At 47.4% G+C, this 20,884-nt stretch overlaps 1 protein-coding gene across 1 annotated transcript; it reads right to left on the bottom strand.

The window, feature by feature from the left end:
• Nucleotides 1-9,760: 9,760 nt before the first annotated feature.
• Nucleotides 9,761-13,843, bottom strand: LOC145535347 (uncharacterized protein CXorf49 homolog). Its single transcript, XM_081563760.1, has 6 exons — nt 12,353-13,843; nt 11,572-11,728; nt 10,958-11,034; nt 10,640-10,685; nt 10,036-10,077; nt 9,761-9,931 (listed from the first exon to the last, which is right to left on the bottom strand). Exons 1-5 carry the CDS (start codon nt 13,826-13,828, stop codon nt 10,037-10,039), a joined length of 1,797 nt encoding a protein of 598 aa, XP_081419886.1. The 5' UTR covers nt 13,829-13,843; the 3' UTR covers nt 9,761-9,931; nt 10,036.
• Between the last annotated feature and the right edge of the window lie 7,041 nt (nt 13,844-20,884).

The following is a 20,884-nucleotide window of genomic DNA, read 5'->3' as shown; positions in this document are numbered from 1 at the left end:
GGCAAAAGCTCAAAGAGTTCAGCATCACCAAACCAGCTTTACAGGAAATGTCAAACGGACTTCTCCAAGCAAAAAAGAAAAGACACAACTAGAAACATGAAAATGATGAAAGGAGAAAGCTCACTGATAAAGGCGAATATACAGTAAAGGTAGTACATCAATGACTTACAAAGCTAGTGGGAAGGATAAAGGACTAAAGTAGTAAAAAGCATCTGTATCCGCAATGAGTAGGTACGGGAGTGTTGCTGTTGTTTAGTTGCTAAGTCATGTTCGAGTCTTTGAAGCCCCATGGACCTAGCCCGCCAGACTCCCCTGTCCATGGGATTCTCCAGGCAAGGATATTGGATTCGGTTGCCATTTCTTCTCCAGGGGACCTTCCCGACCCACGGGTCGAACCCACGTCTCCTGCATTGGCGGGCAAATGCTTTACCACTGAGCCACCTGGGAAGCCCCTTAGTTAAGGGATACACAGAAGAAAAAGATGGAAAATATGATGTCAGAAACAGTAAACGTGAGGAGAGGAGTAAAGATGGGGGGTAGTTAATATGCATTTAAACTTAAGAGGCCAGCAACTTAAAATAATCAGATAGAAAAAGAGACACGCACAGTGTAGGGAATATAGTCAATAACTATGCACTGCCCTTGTATGGTGGCATATCATAACTAGAATTACAGTGCTGACCATTTTGAAATGTATAGAAATAATAAATCACGATGTTGTATCCCAGGAACTAACATGGTGTTGTAGGTCAATTATGCTTGCAAACAGACAAACAAGCAAACAAACAAAGACGCGGAGGAAAAGAGATCAGATTTGCACTTACCAAAGGGTAGGTGTGGGGGAGGGGAATTGGACAAAGGTGGGCAAAAGGGGCAGACTTCCGGTTATTAGATAAATAAGTACGAGGGATGTAACGTACAACATGGTAAATACAGTCGACACTGCCGTATGTTATATATGAAAGTTGTTAAGAGAGCATATCCTAAGAGTTCTTCTCACAAGAAAAATTGTCCTTTTCTTTAATTTTGTATCTATATGAGAAGATGAGCGTTCACTAAACTTATTGTGATAATCATTTCATTTCATGATGTATATAAGTCAAACCATGATGCTGTACACTTTAAATTTATACAGTGCTGTATGTCAAATATATCTGAATAGAATTGGAAGAATCTAAAGAATATCCTGATGCCATGCACGGAGACGGACAGGACATCAACTTTGCGGTATTCCTGCCAAAACATTTAACCTGAGTGGAATCAGGAAGCAGCAATGAGACAAATTCAACTGGAGAAGATTTCTAAAAACCACCTGGATTGGATCTTTAAAAATGTCACTATCGTGCAAGACCAAAAAAATCTAGGGAAATGTTATAGTTTACAGGACACTGAAGACGCTTGACAACCAAATGCATCACGTGGCCTTTATTTGGAAGCAAACTTATTTTAGAAATCAGGTAGAAAAACCATATTGGGACGATCAGACATTTTGAGTGAGGATCATATAGTAGGTAACTGTATTGTCTCAAAATTAAATTTCCTGAGTATGATAATTGCATTAAGATTTTGAGGCAGACTAATCTTTTTCTTTAGAGATCCATACTGGAATATTGAGAGAAGATACACCGCAACGTCTTAAAGGAACTCCAGTGATTCAACAAAACAGAGAGAGGGACAGACAGAGACTATGGCAAATGTGGCAAAATATTAATAGTGGGTCAGTCCAGGTGAAGGATCTTTGGGTGTTCTGTGCTGTTTTCTTGCAACTGCTATCTGTAGAAGGAATACCCTGGGGGTCCAGTGGTTAGGACTCAGTGGAAAAGACCCTGATGCTGGGAGAGAGTGAGGGCAGGAGGATAAGGTGGAGTGGGGATGGGGTACACAGGAGGAGATGGTTGGATGCCATCACCGACTCAATGGACACGAGTTTGAGCAAACTCCAGGAGATAGTGGAGGACAGGGCAGCCTGGTGTGTTGCAGTCCATGGGGTCGCAAAGAGTTGGACACGACTTAGTGACTTGAACAACAACAACAGCTACATGTAAGAGAGATATTTCCGAAAATAAAATTTGGGGGCAAAGAGGACATCATGGGCCACTTTATTCCAATCCGTTTGAAAACTTAGGAAAAGATGACCAATTTTTAGAAAAAAAAAATAATAACTTACCAACACTGACTCCAGAAAGAATAGCCACCCTGAGTTGCTCCAGGTAACCATAATGAAATACACCAGTAGTCAAAGCAACTTTCACAGAAATCCTCCAGGCTTCCCCCACTGAATGCTGACAAACATCCTAGGTATAAATATTTTCAATTTCACACAAAACCTTAGGAAAAATAGAAAAGGTGGGATACTCCCAAACTCATTTCCCTGAGAATGAAATAACCTTGATATTAAATCCTGTCAAGGACAGTTTGAGAAAGGAAACGCACAGGTCAATCACACACTCAGCGCATAAAAGCAAGAACCAGAAACGGAATCTTAGCAAGGTGAATCCTACAGGATATGCAAAAGGGAAATACATCATATGCCATGAGTAGGTTCATCCCGGGGCTTCCCTGGTGGCTCAGATGGTAAAGAACCTACCTGCAATGCGGGAGACCTGGGTTCGATCCCTGGGTGGGGAAGTTCCCCGGGAGGAGGGCATGGCAACCCACTCCAGTATTCTTGCCTGGAGAATCCCCATAGACAGAAGAGCCGCTGGGCTCCCCCCTCCATGGGGTCGCAAAGTGCCGGGCAGGACTGAGCAACTAAGCATAGCACAGCACACAGATTCACCCCAGGAATACAAACTTGATTTAATTTGAGGTGATATATCCTTCCAGCTCATCAGACTATGGGAGAAAACCATGTTCAGAAAAAGTAAGTAGTGTCAATATCTATTCATAATGTACTTTTAAAAATATTTCTTTTAATTTAATGTTTATTTTTAACTGGCGTATAGTTGATTTACAATGCTGTGTTAGGTTCAGGTGTACAGCAGAGTGATTCAGTTATACATCTACATATATCCATTTCTTTTCTGATTCTTTATCCATAAAAATTATTACACAATGTTGAGTAGAGTTCCCTGTGCTATACAGAAGGCCCTTGTTGATTATCTATTTCACATATAGTAGGCTGTATCTGTTAATCCCGAACTTCTAATTCATCCCTCCCCTACCGCTGCCTTTCCCTTTTGGTAATCATAAGTTTTCAAAATCTCTTTCTGTTTTGTAAATAAGTTCCTTTGTACAGTTTTTTAGGTTCCACCCCTAAGGGACATTTGTCTTTTTCTTTCTGACTTTCCTCACTCAGTATGACAATCACCACATCCATCCATGCTGCGGCAAGTGGCATTATTTCATTCTTTGTATGGTTAAGTAATATTCCATTGTATATATGTATCACATATTCCTTATCCATTTCTCCGTCGTTGGATATTTAGGTAGCTACCGTGTCTTGGCTGTTGTAAAGAGTGCTGCAATCAACATTTGAGTGCATGCATCTTTTCAAATTATGGTTTTCTCCAGATATGTGCCCAGGAGTGGGATTGCTGGATCTTACGGTAGTTCTATTTTCAGTTTTTAGGGAAACTTCATACTCTTCTCCGTAGTGGTTGTACCAATTTATGTTCCCATCAACAGTGAAGGAGGATTCTCTTTTCTCCACACTTTCTCCAGCATTTACCGTTTGTACATTTATGATGATGGCCATTCTGATAGGCGTGAGGTGATACCTCATTGTAGTTCTGATTTGCATTTATCTGATAATTAATGATGTTGAGCATCTTTTCACGTGGTTTTTGGCCATCTGTATGTCTTCTTGGAGAAACACAATTTCTGCCCCTTTTTATAAAACATAATGGGCAGATTTTATATATATATACGTATGTATGTATGTATGTATGTATGTATGATGAGCTTCATGAAGTGCTTGTATATTGGAAGGTAATCCCCTGTCTGTCACATCATTTTCAAATGTATTCTCCCATTCTGAGGGTTGTCTTTTCGTCTTGTTTATAGTCCCCGCCCCACCCCCCACCCCCCCGCCACGTTTGCTGTCCAAAAGCTTTTAAGTTTAGTTACATCCCACTTGTTTATTTTCGTTTTTATTTTCATTACTCTAGGAGGTGGATGCAAAATCATATTGCTGTGATTTATGTCAAAGAGTGTTCTGCATATGTTTTCCTCTAAGAGTTACATAGTGTCTTGTGTTACATTTAGGTTTCAATCCATTTTGAATTTATTTTTGTGTATGATGTTAGAGAATGTTCTAATTTCATTCTTTTCTGTGCAGCTGTTCTCCCAGCACCACTTATTGCAGAGACTGTCTTTTCTCCTTTGTATATTCTTGCCTCCGTTGTCAGAGATTAATTGACCATAGGTGCATGGGTTTATTTCTGGGCTTTCTATCCTGTTCCTTTGATCAATATTTCTGTTTTTGTGCCAGTACCATACTGTTTTGATGACTGTACCTTTGTAGTATAGTCTGAAGCCCAGGAGCCTGATTCCTCCAGCTCCATTTTTCTCTCTCAGGATTGCTCTGGCTATTCACAGTCCTTTGTGTCTCCATACAAACTTTGAGAATTTTTGTTCTAGTTCTGTGAAAAATACCATCGGTAATTTGATAGGGATTCAGCATCAGTAGGTTGCACTGGGTTGTATAGTCGTTCTGCCAATATTGATTCTTCCAATCCAAGTGATCTCAGAGAGGCAGCAGTGAGCTGTGGCTTTAAGTTTGCCCCTTTGAAAAATGCATTTCTCAAGGAGGCAAAATCTGTAAAAAGAGGTACAGAGTTTATTGTTAGAGACACAGCACAACAAGTAGGAGAGCACACAGAGAAACAGCTTGTTTAGTTAAGACAGAGAAGGCAATGATACACACTTGGAGAGACAGGGTGTGGGCATCTGTCCTAATGAGGAGGAGTGCAGTGAGAGGCAGTTAAGTCACTTATACAGGGCAGTCCTTTTGGGTCTTTGTTTCCGTTTGGCCAGTTATCCTGTTTCTTTTCTCACACCTGACCTGCCCTAGGACCCTCCCCAACATGCATGAGCAACTCTATCCCAAGATGCATGCCAGCCCAGAGACCTATGGGGGAGACGTTGCATCACATATTATGGGGTGGGGCCCCTTTGTTTTTGACCCCCAAGGAGCCTTTCTGCCCATGTGCAGTGTCTCTCCTGCCCTGAGAATGGGACACACGTGACCTCTTGCTCTTTTACTCAAACGGAGAGTAGCCCCTCTGTCTCTGCCAGAGCTGTTATCTTAAAGTGTCCTCAGGAGACAAAGCCTGACTATTTACCCTGTATCTCTTATTCTTTCTCTTTCAAAGGGCAAGCCGGAGGTTGATTGTAAATACCTGGACTCAAGCCCACTTGCCTCCTTCCTTGGGAAATGGAAAGCAGAGGCTAGTTGCAAATGCTTGGCCTCACAAGAATATGATCTTTCTTTCCATCTGTTTATGTCATCTTCAACATCTCTCATTAGGGTGTTCCAGATGAGGATCTTTATCCCTTCCCTACCTCTGCCTTTCCCTTTTGGTAATCATAAGTTTTCAAAGTCTGTTTCCGTTTTGTTAATAAGTTCATTTGTACAGTTGTTTAGGTTCCACGTGTAAGGGACATTTGTCTTTCTCTTTCTGACTTTCTTCACTCAGTATGGCAATCACTACGTCCATCCATGTTGCTGCAAGTGGCATTATTTCATTCTTTTTATGGTTAAGTAATATTCCGCTGTATATAGGTACCACATATTCTTTATCCATTCCTCTGTCGATGGATATTTAGGTAGGTATTCTTGCCTGGAGAAACCCATAAAAGAGGAGCCTGTTGGGTTACAGTCCATGGGGACGCCAAGACTCACACACGACTGAGCAACTAACACTTTCACTTTCACTTACTAGCATATGAAATGAGCACAGTTGTATGGTAGTTTGAACGTTCTTTGGCATTACCCTTCTTTGGGATTGGACCCCATGAACAGGATAGCAATGTAACAGATTTCTATATAATAATTTTGTACTCTTCAACTTTACTGAATTGATTTATGAATTCTGGAAGATTTCAGGTGGCATCCTTAGGATTTCCAATGTATAGTAACATGTCACATGCAAACAGTGACAGTTTTCATTTTCCTTTTCCATTTTGGACTCCCTTTGTTTCTTTTTCTTCTCTGATTGCGATCTCATACTGTACTTTCTACAGTTTATTAAATAATATGGGTTTACTGAAATTAATTTACATAAAAATCTAAGTGCCTACAAACATTCGATTATGGAAACACCACTACAATCAACATAAAAAGCATTTTCATCAGCTACAAAATTGTTTCATTCTCTTTGGTAGTTTAACCCCTAATCTCAAGCCCGAGACCCTGGCAATCCCCAGTCTGTTTTCTGTGTCTATAGTTTGGCCTCCTCAAGAATGTGAAGTAAATGGAATCGGGCAGTATGTAGATTTATCCATTTGGATTCCTCAGAGAAAAGAACATATCGGTGACTTCTGGACGTGCAATGTACATTTATGTCACCTGAGTATAGTTACATGGGTTGATTGGTTCATGATTATTTGTGATACTGAGGGCTCACACGCTCCACAACGTGTATATGTATGGTCTGTTTAATTCAATGTAATTAATCTTTTATGTTTGGAAGGGTTATTTTAATAAAAAGCAATAGTAAATCCTTTTCAAAAAGTGAATCATCCTGGTAAAAGTCAGGCTGGCAGATACCTCAAGAGGACTAGGGAGGAAGAAGTGATTGGCTTGGAACAAAAGGGGGGTTCGAAACTACAGGCCTGTTCTCCATCTGCATCTGAGCAGTACTTACCAGGCCTTCAAGATCGCACGAGCACAAGGGCATCAAGCACACCACAGTCATTCAAACACTGGGACACTCCAGGGACTGGGATAGTTACCCAGGGACAGTCAAGGTGGAAAATCTGGCAGCCCCAGTGTGCCCGGCCGAACCTGGCCAATGCAGGTGAAACTTACCCCACATTAAGTCAGCTGAGTAGCAGCCTTCATTGCATCTGCAAGCATAACCCACTGTTATCACGCAAAGGAAAATACAAGCCAACTGCAGGGATTAGGACTTGGACATCTTTGGGCAAGTTTACTGTGCTCACCACCCCAGGCTCCCTCTTCAGGACTCACCTCCTCTACCTTCTTTGTTTGTGCCAATCTCCCTCAAGAGTCCAGAGAGAGAGGTAGGCCTGGGGCTGGGGCTGGGGCTGGTGGGGTGGGGGTGTAATGGGGAGGGAGCCTCTTCCCAGGTGTTGGACAGGCAGGACGGGGCCTAGGGCTCTCCAAAGCAGCTGTCACTGTCTCCCAGGCTGGAGAAGGGGCATGAGGGGGAAAGGCAACAGGGGTGCACCGAATGAGGCTGGGCTTTGGCCTTCCTCCTACCCTCTGGGGCGCAGATGTATTTCTTTAACCTATGCCTCAGATTTCCCGCTGGAAGTGGAAGGCTTGGGGCTGAGCCAAGGCCTGTGATGTATATGTTTCCAGCAACATTATAGTGAGGTAGTTGGTCTGAACTGTGTGCCCAGAGGAGGGAAGGGAGCCTGGTGAAAAGTGAGCGAGGGGTTGTGTTCACGCCCTCGCACCTCCACTTCCATGAGCTTCTCCAACTTCCTCACCCTGGTGACCACAGTCCCGTGCCCCACTCTGCCCAAGGGTGGTGCTGATGCTGGTGCTTGACTTCTCCCCAGGCACAACTTACCTACGTGTCTCGGTGGGCAGAAACCTCAGCGGGAAGGTCTCTGCCAAATCTGCTCCTCGGACAACAGCGAGATGTGCTACACCACCAGGCAATAACCACCGGATCAGCTGTAAACTAAGTGATCAGGCCCTCCTGCTCCAGGGAGGGGTCTGAGTGGAAGGAGTAAGTCCCACGCATGTTCTTTGCTGACCCTGAGGTCTGTGACTGGCCCAACCCTCGTGCTCTGTCCACCTGACCTCATGCCATGAGCCCCGGAAGGAAGTCAAGGTCAAAATGTGGGGGAAGGGCGGGCCCGAGGGCTCCCCATTGCTCAGGTGCAGTCACCCCTAACTCCCCACAAGTAATCCAGGTGGGGGGGGATCTCCTGTTTCTAAGATGGGTAGCCACGTCCCAGGTAGTCTCCGGAGCCACCCTTCCCATTTTCACTCATCCACACCCTCAGCAGTTGGCAGACATCACAGTATCGCAAGGTAGGATCCAGTGCCTCCTCCAGCGACTCCAACATTTTGGGATGTCCTGTCCTGAGGTTTGGTGAACTGCATCCTCCCCCTTCTATGTTTTGGGAACGTGACAACACCCCTTGAATAAAGGAGATCCGACCCTTGCTTCGGCTCACTCAGTGCCTTACAGAATCTGGACCAGGCTCTATTTCCATTACTCCCCGAATCACACCTTTCTGCCTCAAGGGGCATTATCCCTGATGACTTTAATTCACCCAGAGAGATGCCCAGGCACCAACTTTGAATGTGCTACCTACCATCATACCCTCTTTTGTGAAATAAAACCGTGGTCTTTCAGGAAGGGAGTCAGGCAGAACCTACCCTCATTTCACTCCAATACAAATGTGTCCCTCTGAGTCTCAGGCTGGCACAGCCCTGGGGTCTTGGCTGAGAGAAGGAAGTCCTCCCCAAACTTCAGGGCGGGAGGGAGGGACGGGAATTGAACATGGATTTCAGACTCAGTCTTGTGTGCCCTAACAAGTAGTCTGGGAGACTGAGCTGGGACACTCCGGGAAGTATCATTTGCAGGAAAATCTATGTCATGGGGCTGGTGGAACGGTATTTGATGGAGACCCTGTAAGAACACAGACTTACCAACCATACTTGTCATAGAGCCTGATGGGCCCGTTTCCACTCAAGGGCAGAGAGACATCCAGGCTGCAGGAGTGTAGGCTGGTCAGTTGGTTAGGGCAGGGAGGATATGAAAGCTCCAAGGACCGGACCATCCATCTCTAGCTCTCAGGGTGCACTCTGCCCCAGACTGGCACCAGACGCCTCTCCTGACCTCCAGCTCAGCAACTAACCTGAGCTTTTCTCCTGTGTTCCCCTGTGTTCCCCTGAGCTTCGATCCTGCTCCCCAGTTCAGCGGGTCCAAGATTCATCCTCATGCCCTTTACTGAACCCAAGGAAGGGGAAGCCAAAGTTTTGGTGCCTGAGTCTCAGGGGTGAGTGCTAAAGAGAGCGGGGAGAGTACGCAGGTTCCTGCTTGCAAGGTGGCTCCGGGAGTGGGGTGGGGTAGAGACTCCACTGAGAGGGTAGGGCAGGGGAAGGGGGAAGATGAGCAAACCTGTGCCTGTTACCACCTGCTTAAGTAAACATGCAGGCAAGGTCATCGATGGCAAGCCAGGGGAGAGATCGAGGGTGCTCTGACAGGAAAGCAGAGTGGTCGGGGTAAGCAGGACAATGAGTGCAGTGAGGGAAGGGTGAAAGACTGGAGCTCTGTAAGGGGGTCATGACTTCCTTCTGACAGGGAGGCAGAATGGCAGCAATGAATGGAAACTCCTAAACCCCAGAGGAGGGTGTTTAGAGAACTAGAAGAGGGCCTTCAGGGAAAAGGAGGGACGTGCCAAGGTGGCCAGACAGAGCCCACACAGAACACACACTAGGGGCGCTCCGCTGGCCTGACGGCCTGGATGGTAGCACAGGCTGACCCAGAGTGCCCCCCACAGGATGCCAGAGGTACTGTTGTGGAACAGGCTCTGATACGGAGTGGCTCCCCACCAGGCCTTGCCCCATTCCCCCAACCCCTACCCCCCAGAGAGAGGACAGAACACAGAATATGAGAAGCCTTTTAATCAAAAACTGCTGTGAAACTGGGGCAGACAGGGGGCAAAACAAGGGGCAGAGGATGCCCTGGTGGAGGCAGAACAGGAGGCAACAAGCTTGGCCACAGCTCGTCGGCCCCGGAGGTAACAGCTGCTCCTCTTGCCGGAAGATACTGGGCTCAACCTGTGAAACAGCAGAGTCAGGGAAGAGCCTCAAGCCAGGGCCAGCCCACGGCCCTGCTCAACAGCCAGGACTGTGGGAAGGGGTGTGGGGTGTGTAACACTCACTTCAAAGGATCCGGAACTTGTCAACCTGGTACTGCATGGAGGCTGCAACAGGGAGAGGCATAAACAGGTGCTCTAGACAGACGGACATAGAAGCCTGTCCCCCTGTCCCCGTGGGGAACCACCTAGCCCTGCAACCTGAAACCCACATACCCCCAGCCCCGATGCAAAGAGCTCTGGGCCTCGTCACTCCCCACTACCGGAATTAAATGTGGAGCCATTTCCTAAAAGGAAACAAAATGTGCCAGCAGCTCTCAAGGTCGGGGCCACGCCCAGACCATTCAAAAATTGTCTCACAAACAATCCAACAAGAACCTCCGAGGCCACACCAGATCAACAAGGCATCTCTACAAGTCCTATCAGAAGGAGCTCTCTAGGACTCGCCTGGCTGGCAGAGTGTGCACGCAGTCCACACAGCACTTTGCTCCTTGTCCACACGCCCAGCTGAACATGCACCGCCCCCTCCAGGGTCAGGCGTGATAGGTTCTCCTCCCCACAGGAATGCTGGTCCCTACGAGGCCTCCTGCACCGGCAGCCCACCCACCCCAAGGGCCCACCCCACTTCTGCACTAAGAACCCACTGCTCTCTGTCCCTGGTTCCTCATACCAAGTTGCTCCTTAAGGTCGTCTATTTCTCTCTGTAGCACCAGACACTAGGCCAGCAGACACAGCAGGAAGAGAAACGGTTAGTATACACCCGCCTCCCCTCCTCCTCTCCCCCCGGGCCCTCCATCCCAAAGCCAGGTGTCTAGACTGGCAAGGGAAAGACTTTCCTCAGAGGAAAGGAGGTGGGCTCCCTCCCTGGGGTGTGGGATGGGGACGGGGCGGGGGTCGGGGGGGGTGCCCACACATGTCAGTTGAACTTGGACCCAGATCCCACCATGGGGTTTGGGTGTGCATTTCCAGGAGCCAGAAGAAGCATTACCCGAGGACAGCCCTGCCTTGCAGCTGGCTGCTGCCGCCTTTTCGGTCTTGGGGGATGGTCAGTTGGTTCGCGGTCACCTGACAGGGAAAGGACACACAATCCAGCTTCCCAGGCTCCCAGTGAGGTGGAAAGGGCCAAGCAGGGTCTAACGTGAGGTGAGGCAGTACCACCCTCTGCTAGCATCAAGCCTCCCCGGCTCTGCCCGGCAGGCAGCCCAAACCTTCTCTCTGGGCCTGCCCCTCCTATTCCTCAGGGGCAGCCATTTTACCACGATGGTCCCGAAAGACTGTGGTTCTGGGTTCGAGCCTCCCAGAGCGGCAGCCACGGCCAGCACCTGGGAGAGCAATGTGGGCGAACAGCACTTCACAGAAAACGCTATTAGCCTGCAGGTCTACGCCCAGAGTAGCTGTTGGGGCACTGCCACCGATCACCCCTGCCAAACAAATCCCACACAGAAGGTGATGGGGCCAGGGCTAGCCCTGCTGACACCTGTTTCCCATGGAAGAAGCAGCCTGAGAGCAAGGCTGAGGCCCCAGAAAAGAGAGAGAGAGAGACAGAGGTTTCTGCCCTCACCCCTGGTTCCCTGCCCCCATATCAAAACCCAGGACACTCACCTGAGGGGCCAGGCCCTCTGGGCATGACTTCTCCCTTGTTCATGGCCACGGGCTCTGAGTTTCCTGAATCCTGCCCGCCTCTGATGTTGACGTTGGTGCTGCTGGGTTCTCCTTGACGCACCCGTGGACAAGACGCCGGTGCCCTGTCAGTGGTCAGCTAAGAACAAAGATTTCTCACTGACCTGGAGTAAGGATGTGTGTGTGTGCATGCGCCTGTGTGTACCAGTGCACTTATATGTCTATGTCTGTGTGTGTGAGACCTCGTGTGATTCAAGACCGAGCTGAGGCAGGGAACTGGAAAGGAAACTGAAAGGCTGATCTCTTCAGCACATTCCCTCTAAGTCAGCCCCAGGCCAGCAGGCAGAGCTGAGCTGGGGACAACAGTGTGGCACTGAGAAAGCCTGGGGCCCCTGCAAGGAAGGTTTGGGGATCAGCTAGGAAGTAGGATTCAGGAAAGTGATGTGTCTAAACACCGAAGCTCTGTGAATCTTTTATGGGGCCCCTCAAATCTATTCAGCTACCAGCTCTCCCTTCTACTCCAGCCCCAGCCTGGCTGGAAACAGGCCAAGGGTGGAGAACCCAGCCCAGCACACCCAAAGTGCTACCTTAACGTTTGTCCCTAGTAAAAGACCCCAATCTGGCATCCTAATGACCCAGTGACCGAGGGCCACCCAATGACCACCCCTGAGGGATGGACAGAGGGAGCACGGGTGAAGACCTGTGTCCTGGGGAGGATGGCAGGGGAAAGAGGGGGGAGCGAGGAGGGGCCTGGCCTACTCACTTGGCCCTTTGGGAATGGGTCTCTATTTGGGTCGTTGTCTTCTCCGGACACCGCCATTGCTGCCACCAACTCCCGTGCCCGCCTAGCCATGGATTTCTTCCGAGCGCCGGTTTGCTTGGATTCTTTGGCTCCCGAAGGGACCAAGGCATACTTCTTGGACCTCTCAAGCAGCGGGATGCCGGAGACTGGGGGGAAGGTGACCGGATCCAGGGGAGTGGCCGAGATTCCCTGCTCCCAGGAAGGGAAGGTTCTCCCCGGGGCAGGTTTGGAGACGCCCCTGAGGGATTTCTTCTCCTGGACCCCCTTCCTCCTAGGATTGGGCCGCGGTAGGCTGCCTGTAGTGGCAGCTGCAGTAGCTGGTGCTACTGCTACTCTCGGGGACCTGGGCAGGCTGCCCCCCTTCTCCTTGAGCATGCTCTGCAATTTCTTAGAGGGAGAGATGTCCCCCTGCTCTGCATAGCCCTGCCTGACCTGCCTTTCCACAACCGAGATTAATCCTCGCAGAGCCGAGGACTGGCAAGTGCCTGGCACGTTAAGGAGATTCTCCCTGCCTTGGACTTTTGAGTGTTTGGGTGTGTCCCCGGGGCCCTTGGGGCTGTTGAGCTTGGCCTGTCCTCCGTCTTTGCCATAAATGCTCACCCTCATCAGCTCTATCTCACTGAACTCATCAGAGGACTTGGTGTCGGACAGCAGCCCGGCTGGGCTTTCTGAGGGGGGCCGCTGGCGATCCACAGCCACCTTCAACCTACTCTTACTGCCTCTCTTAGGGTTTCCCCGGGCCCGGCATGCCTCGAGCCTGCCAACCTCGAGAGGGCTGGCCTCAGCCTGTGCCTCTTCCCCAACCCTCTGGGCGGCCACGCCTCGACTGCCGGGTCGCTCCTCGAGGGCCCTCAAGGGAGACCCTTCGCCGACCACGTAGCTCTCCGGGGACAGGCATCTGCGGATGCCCAGCAAGTCCAGGTTGGCCAGCTGCTGCAGGATGGCCGCCACTGACTCGTCAGCCAGCTGCAGGACGTCCCCCTGGTCGTCGGCCGGGGAACCAGGCCGGCCTTCGCGGCCACACAGCACCTGCCCTCCCGCTTCCGTTACCTCCCGCTCTGACTCGAAGCACTCAGGATCTAGGAAGCCATCCCCACCCTCACCCTCGCCGTTTCGCGCTGCCCCCGGCTCAGGGCCGGGGCTGGGTCCCTGCAGAGCTGTGGAGCGGACCTCAAGGCCGCTTCTGTGCTCCCCGCACTCTGAGCTGAAACCCACTCCCCTAACAGCCGCCTCATCATCTGAGGACCTCATGTCGCGACCTGGGTGGCCGCGGACCTGGGGCGGCGACGATTTATCAACCAGGTCGAGGGGGCGGCGGCGGTAACGGTCAGGGCATGCGAGGCGGGCGGCGTCTGGAGCGCGCCATAAAGCAGCACGCGCAGGCGATGGCAGCAAATCTCGCGAAGCTTTCAGCTTGCCAGCGCTGCGCCTCCTCATTGGTCCGGTTCCTGCCAACCAGCACGCGCCTTCTTTGCCCGCCCCCTCGAGGTGTAACCAATGGGGTCGAGGGCCTCCTGTGGTTTGCTGCCAAGCCCAAAGGCCATCCCGGCAGATGGCGAGTTGGTGGCTGAAGGTGATGCTGCGTGTATACCTCTGTCAAGCCTCTCGTCCCACCTCCTCCTGTCCCACCTCCCCTTTCCGGTTAGAGTCACAGCCCTGAGCCCTGACTGTGTACAAAGTGGGTGGAGCAGGAGGCAGGAAGGTACTGAGGGCGCTGGTCTCCTGGGAGGTGAGGATGACACGTCAGGATGGAGGCGCTGGGCGCCTAGCACGTGCTGAAAGCATTTGCCAGCCTCCCTTCGACCACAAGTCTTATGACCCAATGGGAGAATGGGCAGAGGAATCCCGCGCTCAGTGATGAGTGGTCGGCGTACTTCTCCCTAAGTGGCCAGAGGACAAAGGGATTGTCGTTTTCTTCTGTAACATCTCTGCCTCAACTGCTCCATCAAACGTTCTTGGCAGGCAGATTTGGGGGACAGTCTGGGGTTGACCTCACTCCCCCAGCTCTTTCCCCACTCTGAGGCAATTCAAAGAAGAGAGAGTCTCACTGTCCAGTCCCCCCTTCAAAGATGCTCACCACCACTGACCCTGGAGATGTAAACTAAAACCACGAATCGGGCTTCCCGCACTAGGACGACAAGCTTCCAAGTGCTTAACCATTCCGAGAGTGGGTGAGTTGAGGAGCAAACCTCTGTGGCGGTGGTGCAAGAAATCCATTTGGGAGGTAATTTGGCTGAATCTAGGAAAAGCAACTTATAGAGCAGGGACCCTGTGCCCGGCACTCTTCTAAGTGCTGTACATAAATAGTAATGCTTCCTTGTGACCCTCCTAGGACTATAGTACTAATGATCACCAGCCTCTTACAGGTGAGGAAACAGGTACTGAGAGGTTCAGCCACTGGCCCAAGGTCATTTGGCCCAGGGAGATCAGTGGTAGAATTGAAACCAAGCAATCTGACTTCAGAGTCCTTGCTTTGATCCAAAGATCTTAAACCTTAAAAAAAAAAAAAAAAAAGAGAGGAAAGCCATTTTTTTCCTCTATCAGGAAGTCCACGGCCTGGCACACCTTCTAAAAGTGAGGGTTTATTTCTAAGATCTCTAGTTTACTCCACCGATCTATTTGTTAATATGGCACTAACATACAGTTTTCATTACTGTAGCTTTGTAAAGTTTTGAAATCAGGAAGTGTGAGTTCTCTACTTTTTCTTTTTCCAAATTGTTTTCCCTATTTAGGATCTCTTTTTAGATTCTATTTAAATTTTAGGACGAATTTTTCTATTTCTGTAAAACATGCTATTGGGATTTTGATAGGGTTTGCATTGGATCTGTAGATCACTCTGGGTAGTGTGTTAGAGGAACAGATCCAGTGGAGTGTGTGTGTGTGTGTGTGTGTGTGTGTGTGTGTGTGTGTGTGTGTGTGTGTAAAATAATTGACTCATTCGACTGTAGAGGCTGGTAAGTCCCAAGATCTAGAGGGTGAGTTGGCTAGCTGGAGACCCCGAAGAGCCAGTGGTTTAGCTCTAGCCCAGGTTAGAAGGCCTAAGAACCAAACCAGTAGAGCTGATATTTCAGTTTGAGTCTAAAGGCAGGAAAAGAAGCTGATGTCCCAGGTCCAAAGGCTTTCACGCAGGAGGAATTCTCTTACGTGAGGAAAGGTTGCCTTTTTGTGTTATTCAGACTATCAACTGATTAGGTAAAGCCCACCCACATTATCAGGAGGAAATCTGTTTTATCCAGTTGACTGATTTAAATGTTAATCTCATGAAAAAGCACCCTACAGAAACACCCGGAATAATGTTTGACTAAATACCTAGGCACTCTGTGGACCAGTCAAGCTGACACATAAAATTAACCACCTTAGATAGTGTGGACTTCTTAACAATATTTATATTCCAGTCTGTGCAGAGAGATGCCTCTCCATTTATTTGTGTCTTTTTTAGTTTCCTTCAGCAATGTTTTGTAGTTGGCAGTGTACAAGTCTTTTGACTCCTTGCTTGAGTTTATTCCTCAGTATTTTATTCTTTTTTGCTGCTAATGTCAATGGAATTGTTTTCTTAATTTCCTTTACAAATTGTTCTTTGTTAGTGTATAGTAATACAACTGAACTTTCCTTTTGGATTTTGTGTCCTACAACTTTTTTGAATTTGTTTATGAGTTCTACCAGTTGTGTCCATGTGTGTGTGTAAGGGTGTGTGTAATCTTTTGAGTTTTGCATGTACGAAAGCATGCTATCTTCAACAGAGATAATTTTACTTCTTTCTGACTTGGATGCCTTTTATTTCTTTTGCTTTCCTAACAGCTCTGGCTATGACTTCCAGTTGTTGAATACTAACATAATGGTGAGAGCGGGCTTCCTTGCCTTGTTCCTCACCTTAGAAGAAGCGATTTCAGACTTTCACCACTGAGTATGATGTTAGTTGTGGACTTTATTATGTCGAGGTAATTTCTTTCTACTCCTAGTTGTTTGACTGTGTTTTCTCATGAAGGAGTGTTGAATTTTTTGTGCATCTATAGAGAAGATCGTGTGATTTTTGTCCTTCATTCAGTTAATGTGTTTTATTACATTGATTGATTTTTGTATGTTAAGCTATCCTTGCACCAAGGGATAAATCCCTTTTGACCGTGGCACATAGTCCTGCTAATGTGCTGTTGAATTGTTTTGCTAGTATTTTGTCGAGGATTTTTGCATCCGCATTCATCCGGGAATGTGGCCTCTAGTATTCTTTTCTTTTGGTGCCTTTGATATCAGGATAACGCTGGCCTCATAAAATGAGTTGGGAAGTGTTCCCTCTTCTTCGATTTTTTGGAAGCATTTGAGAAAGATTGGTATTAATTTTTTAAATGTTTAGTGGAATTCTCCAGTGAAGCTATCAGTTCCTGATTTTGTGTGTGTGTGTGCGGGGTGGGGGGTTGTCATTACCGATTCAATCTCATTGTTGGTCTATTGTGTTTTCTGTTTCTCCTTGATTCAGTCCTGGTAGATTGTGTGTTCCTAGGAATTTATCCATTTCTTCTAGGTTGTCCAATTTATTGCCACAATTGGTCATGATATTCTTGTAAAATCCTGTTTATTATTGTCACGTTGGTTGTAATATCCCCTCTTTTATTTATGATTTCAGTTACTTTAGTCTTTTCCTCTTAGTTAATCCAGCTAAGGACTTAAAAACAATTCTCTGTGTATAAAGAGGTTTGCTCACAACAGTGTTGTTTATAAGGGCAAAAAACCCTGACTGCTACTTACATTTTCATCACAAAAGCTACTAATATCTGTTGAAACTTGATTATGTGCTAGGCCCTCTACATGCATTATGTCATTTAATTCTCACAACAGCCATGTGAGGGAGACACTAATGTTATCCCTACTTTATATTCGAGGCACAAACATGCGATAACTTGTCCAAAGTCAAACATCTAGTAGATGGTGGAATCAGGATTTAAACTCTGGCCTTTGGGTTTATATAGATACAAATCTGTGTTATGCAACTATTAGCAGAGGAAGTATGTTGCAATAAATGATATCCTGCACTGTTCGAAGCAAGAACTCAAGAAATCTGCAAGTGCCTAAAATCGTTGTATTGAAACATGAATGTCCAGGATGGGTTTCTGGCAACCAGTGGGTCCAATGGCTCTGAACCTTTTTTTTGGTTATGGGCCCTGCGTTAGTCTGTTTGAGTTGCCAAAACCAAATACCACAGGCCGGATGGCTTAAACAAAAGACATTTAGTTTCTCATAGTTCGGGATACTAGAAGTCCAAGATCAAGGTGCCAGCCAGTTCAATTCCTGGTGTAGGCACTCCTCTTGTATTGCAGTTGGCCACCTTCTCTCTGTTTCCTCACATGACATTTCCTCTGTGTGTGGACGGAGACAGAGAGAGAGAGAGTGCGAGAGACCTGGTAACTCCTCCTCTTTTAAGGATATCAGATCCTATGGGATTAGGGCCCCACTCTTATAACCTCTGTGTGTGTTGTGCTTGGTCACTCAGTCGTGTCAGACTCTTGGTGACCCCATGAACTGTGGCACACCAGGCTCCTCTGTCCATGGGAATTTTCCAGGCAAGAATACTGGGGTGGGTTGCCATGCCCTCCTCCAGGGGAACTTCCCAACACAGGGATGGAACTCAGGTGTGCCACACTGCAGGTGGATTCGTTACCATCTAGCCACCAGAGAAGCCCAAGAATACTAGAGTGGGTAGCGTATCCCTTCTCCAGGGGTACTTCCCAACACAGGAATCAAACCTGTATTGCAGGCAGATTCTTTACCAGCTCCCTCAATCAACCCTAATTACCTCTCTAAAGGCTCCATCTCCAAATTCAGTCACTTTGAGCGTTAAGGTTTGAAGATAGGAATTTAGGGGCAACACAACTCAGCCCATAATAGGACTCCTTTGAGAATCTATTGAAAGCTCCATACACCCTCCCAAGAAGTGTTTGCACACAATTTCAGGAAGTTCTTGGAACCCAGGTTGAGAGCCACTGTTCTAGGTCACCTTCCTCTTTTCCCAGATGGAGAAACAAGAGGTTCAGAAAGGGGAAGTGCTTTTCAGCAGGTTAGGCGAGAGACAGGTCTCCTGATTGCTCATCAAGTGCTTGCCCTACCTTACTCCACCTTGCGTTAGGCCTGTCAGGTCAGCAATCCACGGTGACCCCAAAACACTAGAGATTCTGTGGATGCAGTGAAGGAGAGTGCTTCACCCGGGATGCTCAAGTGAGTGAACAAGGCTCTAGCTATAACTGACAGTAAATGGGACAGATTTCATTGTTTCCAGTTAGTCAGGAGGTTGGGAAGAAGCTGTACCAACTTCAACACCCATCCACAAGGGCTCTGAGTGTGAGGCGATGGAGGTGCTTCTGTCCTAACAAACAGCAAAGTGGGGACTGAAGAGGTATAGTTGAACTGTCTGCTGGCCTTGACATGGCACTGTCCCTCTACTCTCAGATTCCCCATTTGTACACCCCTCAGGAGTAGAACTGTTAGATTTCTACGTGAGATTATCTAGCTCTAATATTCTGTACGTCTGTGATTCTGGGGCAGGAACCATGCGGGAAAACTCAGTTGAGGCATTTGGGTCCTCGAATCATGGGCAAAACAATTTTTTTCCAAAATGTCTTCTGATGGTGTCAAAGAATTAGCAATAAAGCACATGTAGTTTAAAGAGATGAAAAATCCCTAATAAGCACGAGAAGACCCTTACATGCTCAGTCATTTAAGGTAAAGTCTCAAGAGAAATGTTTCCTCAATTTCTGTTTCGGGTCCATCCTTAAAAAGGGAGGTGCATTATAACAGCTGGAATTCTGAACAACAAGGTTAGAAGATGGATCCGTATTTATAATGGGAAAAGTTTTGTTATCTTCAGGCAGCGGGGTGGCCCCAGAAAATGACTCCTGTTTCATTTCATCAATCAGTGAGCTTTTAAAAAACATGACATTCTTCCTATCGACCCTATCGATGCCACAAACCAGTGTGGAGCCTTCACTTGGGCCACAAGACTAGAAACAAAAGTAGGGGCACTCACTGCGGGGTGGAGGCTGACATTCAAGGAAAATTCTTTCCGCTTTGCTCCTTACAAAGAACAAGGGAAGGGCTTGAAGGGCTGTGCACACCCACCTACTGCTTCTGTGCCAGTGGAAGGTGGGAGCACACCCAGTCTAGCACATCGATGGTCTCAGTTTCTGTCTGAGGAGAAAGAGGAAGAAAAGAGCTGCTGCTGCGGGGAGCAGGGGTGAAGGTTGGTGTTAAGACAGCAGTGTCAAACGGGCAAGGGATATGCAGCCCATCCAACCACCAGCACCATCACCACCGCCACCATACTGGCACAAATAAGCTCCTCAGTCTCAGGGGTTAATAGACGAATCACAAAGAACAGGAGGAACTCCAAAGGCATGGCATCTGGCCCTTCCCAAAAAACAGCCTTAAGCAATACTGCCCTCGGCTGGTCAGATAGGTGTACTATAGCGCAGGCACATCGCTCTGGATTTCTGGCCTTCATTTCTTTTTCTCAGGTTCTTGGTGCTCCACCTCTGAGAGGAAGTGGATGGGGAGGGGAGACGTCTCTGAGAAATTGTATCCAAATACATGACTTCTTTGAGTTTCAGCACAAGTTCACAATTAAATTCTGAATGAGAATGTACTACCCAAATATGGAATATATTTAAAAATTGAGATTGATATTATAATTAAATAAGCATCACTTGATTAGTTTTAGTTAAAAAGGTATGAGTTCCCAAAAATATAGCTATTCATGTAGATGAAATAAGATTACTAAGCTCAGTTAGATAGGTTATCAACAAAGAAAGTAATTTTGGTTCTACTTCTGGTTAGAATATAATTACACTATGCTTATACTGGGATGTTATTTCCCTAAGCATTATATTCTTCTCCAGTTATACCGAAACGTAACATAGATAGAGAAAAAGTCACAATATATACGTGGAGTTTAATAATTGATTATCAAGTGTATACCCCCAAGTCATAGAAGTGGATAGTGTCGGCTTTCCCCAACACTCCTGAAGTTTCCCTGTCTTATCTTAGCCCCGTTCCTTCTTCAAGGAGAATAGGCCCACTCTTACTTATGTGCCATCCTTTCTTCTGTTTTCCTCAAAAATTTTATACTACACACACACACACACACACACATATAATGTTATGAGTTAGTGTTGACAGCTACTTACAGCTGTACGAATGGAATTGTTAAATATATCTGTGTTGCTTCTTGGTTTATCAAACAATGTTAAGTTTGTAAGATTCATGCCTATTCTGTGTAGTGGTAGTCTGTATAATTTTGCTGATGAAATTGTATTTATTCGCATGAAGAGGATCTCCCAGGACTTTTGGATTTGAAGCCAGCAGGGCTTAATTTCAGGAGAGCCAAGGGGTCGTGGGAAATAGACTCCACTCTTAACGGGGGCATACAAAATCTCACACGCTCCAGGACCCAGGGCTGAAGCAATAGTTTGAAAGGAGCCTGGGTCAGACCCAGCTACTTATCTTGGAGAG

The sequence above is a fragment of the Giraffa tippelskirchi genome, chromosome X, assembly GCF_054371585.1.
Source record: "Giraffa tippelskirchi isolate mGirTip1 chromosome X, T2T-mGirTip1v1.2.pri, whole genome shotgun sequence".
NCBI classification, from domain to species: domain Eukaryota; kingdom Metazoa; phylum Chordata; class Mammalia; order Artiodactyla; family Giraffidae; genus Giraffa; species Giraffa tippelskirchi.
Note: the sequence above shows the minus strand (reverse complement) of the source record. Positions and strands in the feature narration are given on the sequence as shown.

Coding starts and splice junctions, on each gene's coding strand:
- LOC145535347 (XM_081563760.1), bottom strand. CDS start 13,828: ATGAGGAGGCGCAGCGCTGGCAAGCTGAAAGCTTCGCGAGATTTGCTG. Junction 10,686..10,957: donor CAAGGCAGGGCTGTCCTCGG/GTAATGCTTCTT, acceptor CTGCTGGCCTAG/TGTCTGGTGCTACAGAGAGA. Junction 10,078..10,639: donor CGACCTTAAGGAGCAACTTG/GTATGAGGAACC, acceptor TCCCTGTTGCAG/CCTCCATGCAGTACCAGGTT.